At 40.5% G+C, this 13029-nt stretch overlaps 1 protein-coding gene across 1 annotated transcript in view; it reads right to left on the bottom strand.

Annotated features, from left to right (window-relative positions):
* LOC133482807 (alpha-2-macroglobulin-like protein 1) overlaps nucleotides 1–13029 on the bottom strand; it is a 28289-nt gene that overhangs the window by 873 nt on the left and 14387 nt on the right. The window contains exons 21-35 of the mRNA XM_061783384.1: nucleotides 11997–12118; nucleotides 11474–11525; nucleotides 10494–10577; nucleotides 10228–10404; nucleotides 9301–9382; nucleotides 7015–7171; nucleotides 6836–6910; nucleotides 5321–5483; nucleotides 4191–4387; nucleotides 3904–4119; nucleotides 2593–2711; nucleotides 2053–2143; nucleotides 1893–1961; nucleotides 258–363; nucleotides 36–77 (exon numbers count right to left, since the gene is read on the bottom strand). Coding sequence (XP_061639368.1) covers nucleotides 36–77; nucleotides 258–363; nucleotides 1893–1961; nucleotides 2053–2143; nucleotides 2593–2711; nucleotides 3904–4119; nucleotides 4191–4387; nucleotides 5321–5483; nucleotides 6836–6910; nucleotides 7015–7171; nucleotides 9301–9382; nucleotides 10228–10404; nucleotides 10494–10577; nucleotides 11474–11525; nucleotides 11997–12118 — 1752 coding nt within the window. The remainder of the gene's footprint in view (nucleotides 1–35; nucleotides 78–257; nucleotides 364–1892; nucleotides 1962–2052; nucleotides 2144–2592; nucleotides 2712–3903; nucleotides 4120–4190; nucleotides 4388–5320; nucleotides 5484–6835; nucleotides 6911–7014; nucleotides 7172–9300; nucleotides 9383–10227; nucleotides 10405–10493; nucleotides 10578–11473; nucleotides 11526–11996; nucleotides 12119–13029) is intronic.

The following is a 13029-nucleotide window of genomic DNA, read 5'->3' as shown; positions in this document are numbered from 1 at the left end:
TAAACCAAGCGTAAAACTAAATCAATGTGACTTACGCTCTGCACAGGGGGACGTGTACTCTGTCACGGCCACATCACCTGCAAATAAGATAAGATAATAGTACTTTAAACTTTTGGATACAAGTATGTTCACTTTCTTTTTTCTGCAAAGATTAAGTCACTGGTTGGTAGCAGCAGAGTAAAACAAGCACAATTTTCAACTATATACAAGCCAGTGTTATGACATGAAAGGGGACGATCATAACAGGAGGATCTTACTTGTCTGGTAGTAGTCGTACACTTTGACCACAGCTGCTTTCAGGTTCCTGACAGGCACGTCTTCCTCCAGTGTGACGCTGTAAACCATCGCCTCACCTTTCTTCAGCTGAAAACACAAACCACACGCCAATGAAGCCGCGTTTCGACCATATGGACACAGTTCAACTCGCCATGACACACCATCTCTGATCGGGTATGCGTTTCTACTGCAAGGTGTGTAGGTGGGAGGGTTATAACTGCATCCTCCAAACGAATAGTGTGGCTTCTGAGCAGTACACAGTAAATTGAAGGAAACCGTTTTTTGGGCTCTATTTTCAAATCTGACGTTACGGGTGTGCGTAACTGTACGCCAAGGGCGGGCGGGTTAGACCAGTGTTAGTAATTTGGTAGACCAGCGCAACCTTGGGGATCCTAGAAGGGCGGGCTGCGCCACTGTGGGCGAGTCTCCAGCCAACTTCATTCACAGCCCATCAAAGTGGTTCCTCTCAGCGTTTTCCACGAAAAAACGTGGTTGCCCCCCCCCCACCCCCTTCAGAAAAAAAGAAAAATTTGAAAATAAAAGAAACCAAAAATCTGGAAAAATAATCACTGAAAAATCTTGCGGACGCCCAACTGCGAAATTTGCGGGGGTCCACTGTAATAATAATGTGTTCAATGAATTGTTTTCTACAACGATTCAGAGGGTTTGAGCCTCACTGTTCTCATATTTAAGAATGGAATACATCTGACATCCACCACAGATGTGCACAGACCTCAGAAACTGTCTGCCTGGCCCTGATCAAATGCACCAAAATCGCATTAGACGAGATGCGCCAAGATTTATACGTGGTCTTACCAGGCGTAAGTTTAGACCAACTTCGTGCCACCAAATTGTCACTCCCCCGGTGCACATCTCCAAAACGAACCCTCACTGCACCGGAACGCCGAGCATAGCGCAGACCGGTCTGCCAAATTGGCAAAGACGCACCGCGAGCCTTGCATTTGCACGGAAATCAAGAGCCACCCGTTTTTGCGCTTCGCTCCAGATGCACAGTCTATGAAACTAGAGCCCTACGTATTAAAATAAAGGGCAAAATTAACAACAGTGAGTCTTCCATGAATATTTACACTTCCTGGTTCAATTAAAATTAGTATTTCAACAGTCCTCTTCATCATGCTGTTCAAATTTCGACATCATGAGACCAAGATGACGCGTAGCAATTGATCAACAGTACTCGCCACTGCAAGGCTTCAAACTGGATTTTTCTCAGAGTGAAGTGGCCACTAAGCTTTATGAGTGTCACAGAGTGTCATCAGCTGGTTGTCATAGAAACGGACATCATTGGAAATTTTCATGGTTCAAACACCTGTTGTTAATTTTGCCATCCAGCCAACTCCTTGTCCAGTTGGACATGTGCATTCAAAAGTTTCGATGAGGTCAAATGGAGTTTTCCTGTGAAGGGTTGTGCATTTTCGGTCATCCTGCAATTTTAATCCGAAAGACCCCCTAACATCTTGTGAGTAGTAGTATTGAAACTAAAACAACCAAAAATGACAACAGCTAAAGAAGCACTTTTTCATTGATACAGTCCAACTCTGCATTTTATAGAGTATAGGTTTTATAGATTTAAAAAATAATAATCAAATTGTTCCTACCCCGTCCAAGTAGATGTTGATATAACCTTCATCCAGGTCAACGCGCTTCACTGAGCGGTCTTTCTTTAACTAGAACATCACACAGTAAACTGCCATCAGCGCAGTTCCAATGACAACAGGTGACACAAATATGTGAGGGCAGAAGAACAAATGAACCCACCGACTCCAGAGAGCTTTTATCCAAAATGTGTCCGGACAGGAGTTTGATGTTAATGATGACCATGTTCGTCTCCTCTCTCATGCCCTGGTACCTGCAAACACAAGGCAATGGTTTCTCTCTCTCATCATCTCTTGCAGATTATGGACAAAAAGAGTTCATTTGGTTTGGCTATCAAAATATGTATTCATTCATAATACATGAAGGGGCTAAAATAAAAACAGTGAATAAAGATACAACGAAACAAAGCAAAGAAAAACGAGAAGAAAACTTTCAATTTAGATGGCCTGATAGCAGCAGCATTTTGGAGCCAAAACAAAATCACACTTTCAAGCTTTCCAACACCTCTCAGCTGTGAAAAAAATAACTTTTTAGAGTACTGTACAGTATTAAATGATTATATTATACTGTATCATATGAGACGGGATAAAACAATTAGGCTCAACATGCTTTGGAGGTCATTTTATGCATGCAAATCACATGTTTATTAGACAAGCTGGTCGATGACTGTCGAGGCAAAGACAGATATGCGCACACACTGACCTGACATGGACAAAGAGGATGATCTGTGGCTTGGGGGGGTTGCACTTGGACATGGTATTAGCGGAGATGTTGAAGGCGGAAAAGTCTGGAGGAGGGGGGACGTTGTAATGCATGGAAATCTGTGAGGGGACAGGAAGGACCAACATGTGCTCTTAAACCTCACTTTCATCTCACAATTGCAGGATGTTAAATGAGACAATCAAAAACAGGGATGTTGGAGGAGTCAAATTATGTCCCTCAATGTACAATCTACACTACAGAACCCTAATGGGCTAATTATTAGACCCCGGGGTACGCATACTTCTACCCAAAAAGGTACAAGTACATTCCCAAGCAGAACCCTTTTGGGTGCCGACCATTTTATTAAGCTGCTGTTGTTTTTGAATGCCAGAATGTTGAACAGTCATAACATGTCATAACATAGACCAAATTCAATTTCAATTGAAATCACGTAAAATATTTGATCTGATTAAATCCTTACACGTGACAAACTCGGGCCCGCGGGCCATATGTAATTCTATTTGGCCCAAATATGTGTTCGAGCTGGCCTGTCGGTATATAGCGCATGCACCGCTAATACTACAAATCCTAGAATGCTTTGTTCGTGTGTTGGTGCGTCAGTCGAGACCAGCGAGCGCCCCCCAGTGCTACCGAGGCTTCTCCGTCAAATTTACACCTCCCCACTGACTTGTTTGTCTTGTGTGCAAAGTCAATGTGGCTGTACCGAAAGAATAGAACATATTTGAAAGAATGTTTTCTTTCCACACTTTTTCTACTCCATGGCAGGGACTGTTAATAGTTGAAAGGTTGGATTTTCATTGAAGTACAATATTTGTTGGGAGTTGTTTTGTTATTAGTCTTTGAAAAAAGATTTCCTTGAAAAGCTACAGATGGAAACCAAATTATTTATTTTATGAATCAAAATAAGAAACAAATACCACTGATGTCTTCTATTACAAATTAGAGTTCTTGTGTTTATAATATTAAAGTTTGCTTATTCCAGATTCAGTGTTTAAGCAAAACGGGATAACATGCACAATCACAGTCAATATTCAATAAATATTGAGTTTGGCCCAAGACTTTGTCCCAATTTAAAATTTTGTCCCAAATTGAATTTGAGTTCGACACCCATTTTGAGTTCGACATTCATTTTGGTCATGGTAATCGTGAAATGTTCATACCATTTCATTTCCAGCTACCAATGAATAAACCTGCTAGGATACAATTGTCGAATCAAAGTAACTTACAATTATTAGCATGCATTAGCATTAGCCTTGTTAAAAACTGCTAAGCTGCCAGCTAAGATCGCACCTGTGCCAGAACACAGCTCTGTCCCTTTGCTTTGATCGTGTACTCTCCGGGGACTTCGCTCAGCTTCTCCTCCTGGTACAGGAGCCGATTTCTCCGGTCAACTATGAACTGCTTGTTCAGACCTCCTAATGACGTCACCGTCACGACAGTCCTGCCTCCAACGCTATAGGTGGCGGCACCGTATTTAGCCAGCGCTTGGAGGGCCACCACGGTGTCCTAAGGAGCATATGAGTACAGAGTCATTAAGTCTGCCGAGTACGGTAGAAACTTCTCACAATTTTGCCTACCTGTGTTGAAGAAAAACCACCGTAAGGATTTTGCTGCTGTGTGAGCCAGCGCACAATGCCAGAGCTGTAGCCCAGACCAAAATTTGGCAGGACAGGGCCGGAGAGCAGTGCCAGCAGCACATACGAAGTGATCTCCACCTCCAGAGAATCCAGTCCTTTCACAGAGGCCCCCGTTCGCTCCCAGTGGCGGGTTCCCCCTGCCGCAAGGATATTAGCAATCAAAATGTATCACAGAAAGGACTGGGAAACATGACATTGAGCTCTTTGCTAACCATTAAGTACTGAGGCTGAGAGCAATAAAAAGTGCAGTATCGGGCAGGGATCGAGTGTGCTGCTGGAAATGATACAATTTTACTTCATTGGTCTAAAAATATTTTTTTCCCTCCAAATAATGCATCTTTGGTCATCTATGACGTATAGCGACAGGCCGAAAAATGAAATGTTCTTCCACTAGATTCCAGAAGGTACATGATTAGTGTGGATACATACATCATTCATAATTAGTATATTTATATATGTAAGTATATATATAAGTATAGTGATGGCCCAATAAACATTTGGAAACACTGGTACAGGAAATGTGGAATTCAGGGTATACTGTAACTGTGTTTTTTTCTTCTTCCCAAAACAGGGACAACTAAGAACAACAGAACGAGCGCGACAATTACGCTTAAAAAAAAAATACCGGTCATAATCCTCAATTTTGATGAACAATTTAAGTTCACTGTGCCTTTAGTTACAGTGATGTAAAACTGCAGTGTATTATCATGTCAGCTATATATTACCTTTGGTTACCTAATTTTGAGACAAATGCTCGGGTCAAGGCGACCACAACGAATCCCATCTCCTACAGGCAGGCCTATGTACCATTTGAACAGACACATACTGTACAGCGACTTGCACAATCTAATGAGATATACAGTACAAGAGCTGTATCAAACATTGTGATATTATAAAGGTCAGTTTTGATTGATACTGTCAGATGTAATTCCTCTTTATCACTGTGTTTATAAATTAAGAGTGAAGTATAACTGCAGTGTACATACTTGGAGCCGTTTCCATTCAACAAAAATGAAAGGAGATTTGAAAGGAATCCGACATTGCGTCATGTGTGTAACACGATGATGTACCCATTGTACTGGACTGCTGGTGCAGGTAGCTGACAAGCTTGAGCCTCATCGCCTCGTCCCTAGCCAGAGTGAAGGTGTAGGCCATCAGCGCTGTGGTGTACAAATTGTCCATTTGGCCGGCTGCCTCTTTCAGACAGCCCAAACACCTCTGGATCACAGGATCCTGTCATAAAACACACACAAAGATATGAGGGATTGAGTAGTCTCAAGAGTGAACTCATAATGTGACTGGTGACACCGCCTATACTGTAAATACTGTACATGCTTTTTTCTCCAACTTTCTGGCATCAAATCAGACTAAACCTGTTTTGGTCAATTAGGATTACCAAAATTAAATGCCCGAAAAATGAGAATGATTTTTTTTATACAGTAACATTACGAGGCCTTTATAAACAATTTGGGAAAAGCCAGACGATGATGTTATTTCTTTGGAAGCTTAATTAGAGCCATATCTGTGGATGTATTTTAACGAGGCACACCTAAGACCCACTGCTTCTTTGTGTGATATCATGAGAAAGTAAAAAAAAACTAAATAAACGCCCAAGATATCTGGAAGAGAATTGCGGACTTGCACAAGCTTGGTTCATCCCTGGGTGCAACTTCCAGATGCCTAAACATGCCATGTTGTGTTGTATAAGCCTGTCCTCTTGCTGTGCTTTGGAAATGATATGATTGTTGGATGCCAATCAGAAGCAGAGAACTTGATGGAATTTCTTGCTTTGGAACGAGAACCACCACCAAACATTTTCAAAAGGTTGCAAAATGTCTATGGGGAAGCTGTAATAGGCTGCAGCACAGTCAAAGAGTGGGTGTCCAGGATCAAAGGCAAAGAACCAGAGCCTAGCACTTAGCCAAGGATTAACCGCTGAAGATGATCTGCCGCTCCTTTGCTTGTCACGGAGGTCACTCCAAGCAGGCTCTTGTTCTTCGCCTTTAAGACTTAACACCCATTTTTCCACTGTGTTGTAATCTATTATAGAGTGATTTCAACCAGGTTGTTAAAGACAATGTTAAGTGCACTGTAATTTGTGATCCCAGGGGTATTTTGACAATACCATGCCACCAGCATATTAAGAATGGGAATTGTTTGTGGAAAAATAATTCATAGAAAACATGTAACTTAGCAATACTTGAATGCAACCAAGAGAGGTGCTGTTGAATAAATAAATACATAAACTAAAACGCTATCATTAACTTTTCCCCATCGTGAAATTTTGTCAAATGCCCATCCCGAGTTGCAATGAGTGCGAACAAGAAGCAAGCGCTGTTATGACATTTGACCCCTACTGCCTCAAACATCTTGTGTCCGATATACTGTATAAAGTTTGAAGAGGATCTTTTGAGAATCATCAACAGCGAACAGCTACAGTACGAACCCAGCAGGCAAGGCGGGATTAATAAATACAAAAATATGGACGTATTAACCCATTTTAAATGAAGATCAAGCAAAACATGACATCACAAGAGGTTGGGTTCCAAGTGTTGGATACAAAAGGGGAGCGACGTTTGACTCACTTTTGTGTCGGAGTCCAGTTCTAACAGGGCGGCAACGACGTAAGCCGTCAGGGACACGTCGTCGCTCACTCCTCCCTGATGGGACAGTAAAATATGCATTCGTATTGCTTTGTAAAACACTAAACTAACATACAGGGACAGCAGTGCAAGCATGTGAATGGCCACACTGACATCATTACCTTCATGCCATTGTGGAAGAGTTTCCCCACAGATCTGATGCAGCCATCACGCCCCTGCTTAGAGTACAACCATTTCTTGGCATCCATAACGTGCTTGGGATCTACAAAGATGTAAGGCCTCGCCCCCCCAAATGACTTCATCACAAAGGCGGTCAGCCTAGAGAGAGACAGACACACGCGCACACACACACACATACACACTTTTGAAAACAAATCAAAGCACAGTGTGCCTGTGGCGGTAACCCCGAAATGAACCCAGCCATATAACAATTACATAATGACCTTGTGTGGGATATGAAGCCTCTGTGTCTACAAAAGAGTTCAGCTGAATCAGACAGTGGGGCAGCAATGCTTTTGAGTGCGAACTAAAATATCGTACGAAATCAATGAAATATCCTAACAATGTGAGGATAAGCGGTACGTACGCAAGCTGAATGAATGAATATTGTGACACTCCAGGATCCCACTGCAATACTGTTATGAATGCAGCCAGAAATGAACAGGAATACTAATTCTAGTAGTGTCCATATTAACTGTGTAAACACAATCCCTCTTATGAAGTGAAACACTCCCCGATTCCTCCAGAGTGCTCGGTTTAAGATTACATTCATTTGGGCGTTTTTGTTCTATTGCATACTTGGTTGGTGATGTTATTCCGATTCAAAATTTGGGGGAGCACCACAATTGTAATGTAAAGTGGAGTTTGAAGTTATAGATAGTGACATATTCCTGAGTTAAGGAAAATAAATTAATCGTTTTATTAACTTTGGGGGAACCGGCAACCGCATAAAACCCACCCTTTGTTTGATTTACCGCTCCCTGGGTACAATTGGATGTACTTCCTGTTACTTTAAGGTTCAAGCATCTTTGGGTCCCTTGAAAGGCGCTATAAGCTATGATTATTATTATTATTATTTGTTCACATAACACCCCCAACTCTTGTAAAGCTGCCTGATGTGATAAGTGTGAACAAACTTGTTTTGCCCTCATTACGTCAAGAAAAACAACACATTCAAGCTGTTTCGTCTCATCTTTTGTCGCAAATATTAATGTGATTGGACACTTGAGTCCTTGTTTCAACAAACAGCCACCCCCATACATACTCGCCAAGTGCCAAACTGCCCGGCATCCTTTCAGCAAAACCAAAACGTTTGTTAAATCCCCCCCAGCGATGTGCTTTAAGCCCATTTAAAGGAAATATTAACATTTTCTGGCAGCTTCCTCGTGAAGTAAATGGCTAGGATGTTTTCTGGTGCCAAAAACAGAGATGTGCACGCTTGCCTCATGGGTGCCATTTTTAGTCTCACATCAAATTAAGTGTGAACTTTAAGCTTAATAAAGTCACTGTACAACAAAGTGCTAAGTACTGAAAAATGTTCTATGACATCTGATGCAACGGCACTGTATTGTGTGTTACATCATTTATTCTGGTATTTTTGGTCTTTTCAGATCACCATCAAGGCTAAATGTGACATACGGCGAGAGGCTCAAATACACCATAAATATTTTTGTGACAGTAAAAAGTGAAACAATGCCAGATGAATTCATAAAACTTTTCAAACAGTCACAATGTAACACCAGCACCACGGATGAAGACCTTAACTGCTTGGAAGGCGAGTCATTTCACAAAGACTAATATCCCTCTGCATATACAGTATACTACCAGTCATCTAAGTTAACAGCGAGCCGAGTATAATTCTTTTTTTCTTTTTCCTGTTCATAGTGCTTAACTTTTGTGTATTAAGGTTAAATACAGTGTTCCCTCGCTAAATGGCGGCTCATCTATTGCAGATTCAGTGCATTGCGGATTTCTTTTCATTTTCATATCGCGCCTAATTCACCGCATTGTGGGATTTTGAGTGTATGTTGTAATTTTAAATTGTAAATAAATGTGTAAATAAACAAAAAAAAGAAAAACTGGATTGAGATCTGTTTGCTTTTTTTTGAAAAAAATAAGTAATTTACATTATATTTTGTATAAATAATGGTGATTTATTTTTCAATTGTTATTGTCTTTTTATACTTGTATGCCTGTTTACATTGTCCAATTGCTCAACAGTTTAAGGTTTTAAGAAGGCGACAGATGGACGGACGCTGGAAAGGATTATTTGTATTTTCAATGGTAAATGGGCTTTCATTTGTATTGCTCTTTTCAACTTTCAAGATGCTCGATACTCAACACTGTTTCCACAACTGAGCCATGTTTGATTTTTCTTTCAAAATGCCAATCCTTTTTAATTGCTACAAAGCACCATCACTGATTAGCCCCTCTGCTTTTCTACTGACCAGGTGTTGCCAGATTTATCGCTTTTCCCAAAGGCACTGTAGGAGCCATCGTCATGCTTGTAGATGAGCTCCCTTTGGTATCCTGGAACACACATACGCACAAATGCATGTCACATTCTCGATTGTGAACACACGCTGCAGGAAATATGGCCTCATTGTGTTTCACTTGCACAAAATGCCATCTCTCCTCTAGGTTTAGAATTATGGCTGCAAGTTTTTTAAAATGACTACAATTGTATGTCCATAATGTAGAGGTTCCACCCACCTAAAAAAAATACTGAGCTGCAAAAAGTACCACTATCATACCACAAGTAAAATACAGTAGCATAGTAGACCCAGGTGTTCATCAAAAACGAGACACAGGTGACGAGACTATTATTGAAAGCCATTGTGACATTACATACAGTTTGAACATTAACAGTGCACTTAATTATAGGAAACACTGTAATTAAAAAAGCATTCAGTCAAACTATATTGCACCTCAATAAAGTAAAAAAAAAAAAAGTTAAATAAAACTTGCACCTAAATAAAGTATTAAAAAAATAATAATAATCCAAATCCAAAATGTTGACGTTAAATACAACTGAACTGTGCAGTGATTCTTTCTCATACCACTAGAGGGAGCCCACATACCACTAGCGGTGCACGTACCATCCGTTGAGAATCACTTGTCATAATGTATGCAAACAATGTGTGTCTGAATTATGCCACATGTATTCATAATTATTCAAGGTCATGTTAACAAGTAGCAAAGAAATATTTACACATTCATTATCGGGTCGATTTAAACTACCTACTTAGCATAGCGTACTTTTCAAGCTGTTTTGATGATGAAAATGACCTTGCCTTTTCCTGTACCATATGTTGATCTGTTTTGGAAAGTCTTGTTTTGTGAACCCTTCTTTAAAAGTGGGAATGATGACTCACCGCTCTCGAGGAAGCGCGTCGCTTTGTCCAGAATCTCAGCAGTCAGTTGACCTGTGCTTTTCAGGTAGTTGAGAATGAAGATGTTGGGAGCAAACTTCAACATGTTCTGCTCTCCACAGCCATATGGCATTGCCAGGAGTTGGTCCAGGTTCTTAATGGCTCGGCCCATCAGGTCACCTTCAGTAAAAAAATCTCATGAGGGAGGGTTCTATGTCGACGACCTCGATGAAAATGCTGTCTGAGAGCATAACAACAGGTATTTTTACCCAGTACAGAGACAGTGGCTCTGGCAGATCCAGCAACAAACATCTCTGGCAACACAAGAGAGATTTTCTTTTCCACTTGTCCCTCTGAAAACAAAACATATGGAAAAGAGTGAGTGAGTGTCATCACTTACCTTTGAACAAATACTGGCCACTTGTGCTTTAGTAATAAATACCAACAATTTCATCTCATATGGCCAAAAAGGTTTCCATCTCTAATGGGAGAACTCACACCAAGACTCACATTTTCAAAATACTACCATAATGTTGTTGTTCTGTTTCTTTGTGTTGCGGTGTAATACAAGCAACAAATGTCCAGCAGGAATTAAACTGCTTTAAGTTACTATAGTAAAGAATAATAATGAATTTAAACAAGAACTGCTACAATCTAAGATCTGGGACGGAGGTAAAGTTTCATTAAGCATTCAAATTTCATCTCGATCCAAAAGGGACAAGATGAAAAATTACAACCTCATCTGATAAGACCGTGTGAAATGGGATTTTCCATGTTAAATTCAAACTGCAGCCAATTGCGCGACTTGCATTTGTGGTTTGTCATTACAGCTTGTGATCCTGCACACAAAGAGCAAATTGTGTTCATATCTGATGAGACGAGACTGCGATAAGAGCGTCTGAACAAGTTTAATTTGATCTTTAAGGATCTTTCATTTATTATAGCCAAATGGGACTCATCTTTTTCCATCAATGTGAGGATTATCCTGATAATTTAATGGGAAGAAATGATTTAATAACTATCAATTACAACCAGAGTTACAAGTTCATATAAAAAACTGTAGCAATTAGGTCGCACACAAACAATAGAGACAAACCAAGCTGCTATTTCGAGACAAAATGACAATGAATATTCATTTGTCAAACTCTCGTGTGTGTAAAACAAGGAGCTGCAAAATGTCAGAGTTGAATTCAAACCCCCAAAATTGCGTCTGAGATTTTCCAAACAACTTGTACATGGGAAAGCTCACCTGCAGGACAGAGGAGCGCGTTGTGACTCACTGACTGAGGCGTTCCTTCAGCCTAGATGGGAGACCGACGTAGAAAATGTTCAACTGGAATGCATTACAAAGACACTCTTCAAATTAGACGTAGTTCATCGAGAGGATGATATATCCTTTGTGCACCTTATTAATTGGAGATCATCTGTGTTCAATTCAATTATTATGAATGTAATTATTTTTAAACGGATTGCACTGAAGAGAGGCCATGCTGCTGAAAGGAATACAAAATGTAAAGGGCTCCAGTTTGGGCAGTCATTCTCTGTCATGTTTTATTTTGTTTATGATTATTATTTTATTTCCTGACATTTATCATCAATCACGTATGTAATGTCAGCTGTTTGTGTTCCTTGTCTGTTGAAACTATTTTTTATTGGGTAAGAACTTTGTACTACAGCGTATTGTATGATAATGCAATAATATTAAGACTGGGTTCGATTTGTTGTGCTTTGAAATGACAATATACAGTACGTTGTGTCTGAGAGGTACTAACCTCCACCAGCAGGCTGCGGACCACGGTGTCAATACGGCCCACGTCAGGGACAGAAGCCACCTCATTGCCACACAGCAAGTTGGTCTTCAGGGCCTCGGCGCTCACCTTCAGGTCGACCTTGCCTTTGTGCAAACAAACAGTCTTATTCAGAGGTCATGTTAAGGCATGCATCTTCAGTCCAGCCTTCAACAAATCCAGTCCAATTTTTTTTTCGGGTTTATCGTGCCCACCTCCTCTGAATCTTGTTTTCTCCCCCAGATTTCTGTCTTATTCACCGTCATTAAAAACCCCATTTGTTTCCTTATAATGCGCACTCTCCCCATACCTCTTTATCTCAGCCCAAAATTGCTCTCACTGAGGCCAAGTACAGATCAGACCCTGAGGAAAAGGTTTCCAAGTGTTTCATCAGAGATGCTACCTGACGTGTTAGTACAAGTGATTGTCAGCATGGCTCGAAGAGGAGATGGAGCAGCACGATTTGACATTCAGCAGCGCCTCGTCCTCATCGCCGCTTGATGGAAGCAATTCAAACTCCTCCGCTTTCCGGCCAGCTTGTGCTCCAAATACAACGTTTGTACCGTAATCCATCCAGTTTTGTTTCACATTGTCATTCCCTTTCTCCCTTTCAGTTTGAGACACATTTTTGTAATGGTTCCGTGTACTCTGTTAGTATAGTTTTCCCTCGGTACACACGGTAACATACCATTCATAGTGTATAAATGACAATCATCCATTTGTATTTTTTGTTTACATTTCTTTTATGGCTCAACTCATGGAGAAACATTTGCAATATAATATGTGATATTGTATGTTTTTTTTTTTCAAATGATCCAAAATAGAGGTGTACTTAAGTATTCTTTGAGGTGGTACATGGTGGAAAATGTTTGCGAACAGCTGCTCGAAATGATTGTGATGACTACTTTTTACTTGAACAATATCAATATCCAAGTAAGCCAGACTAGCCTCAGTGCATGTTGCCTCCACTAATGTACTTTACCTCAATTATAGTTTGGAAACTACAACTTCTGTCTCA

Source organism: Phyllopteryx taeniolatus, chromosome 8 (assembly GCF_024500385.1).
Source record: "Phyllopteryx taeniolatus isolate TA_2022b chromosome 8, UOR_Ptae_1.2, whole genome shotgun sequence".
Taxonomy (NCBI): domain Eukaryota; kingdom Metazoa; phylum Chordata; class Actinopteri; order Syngnathiformes; family Syngnathidae; genus Phyllopteryx; species Phyllopteryx taeniolatus.
The sequence above is the reverse complement of the archived record's forward strand: the minus strand, read 5'-3'. Positions and strand labels throughout refer to the sequence as shown.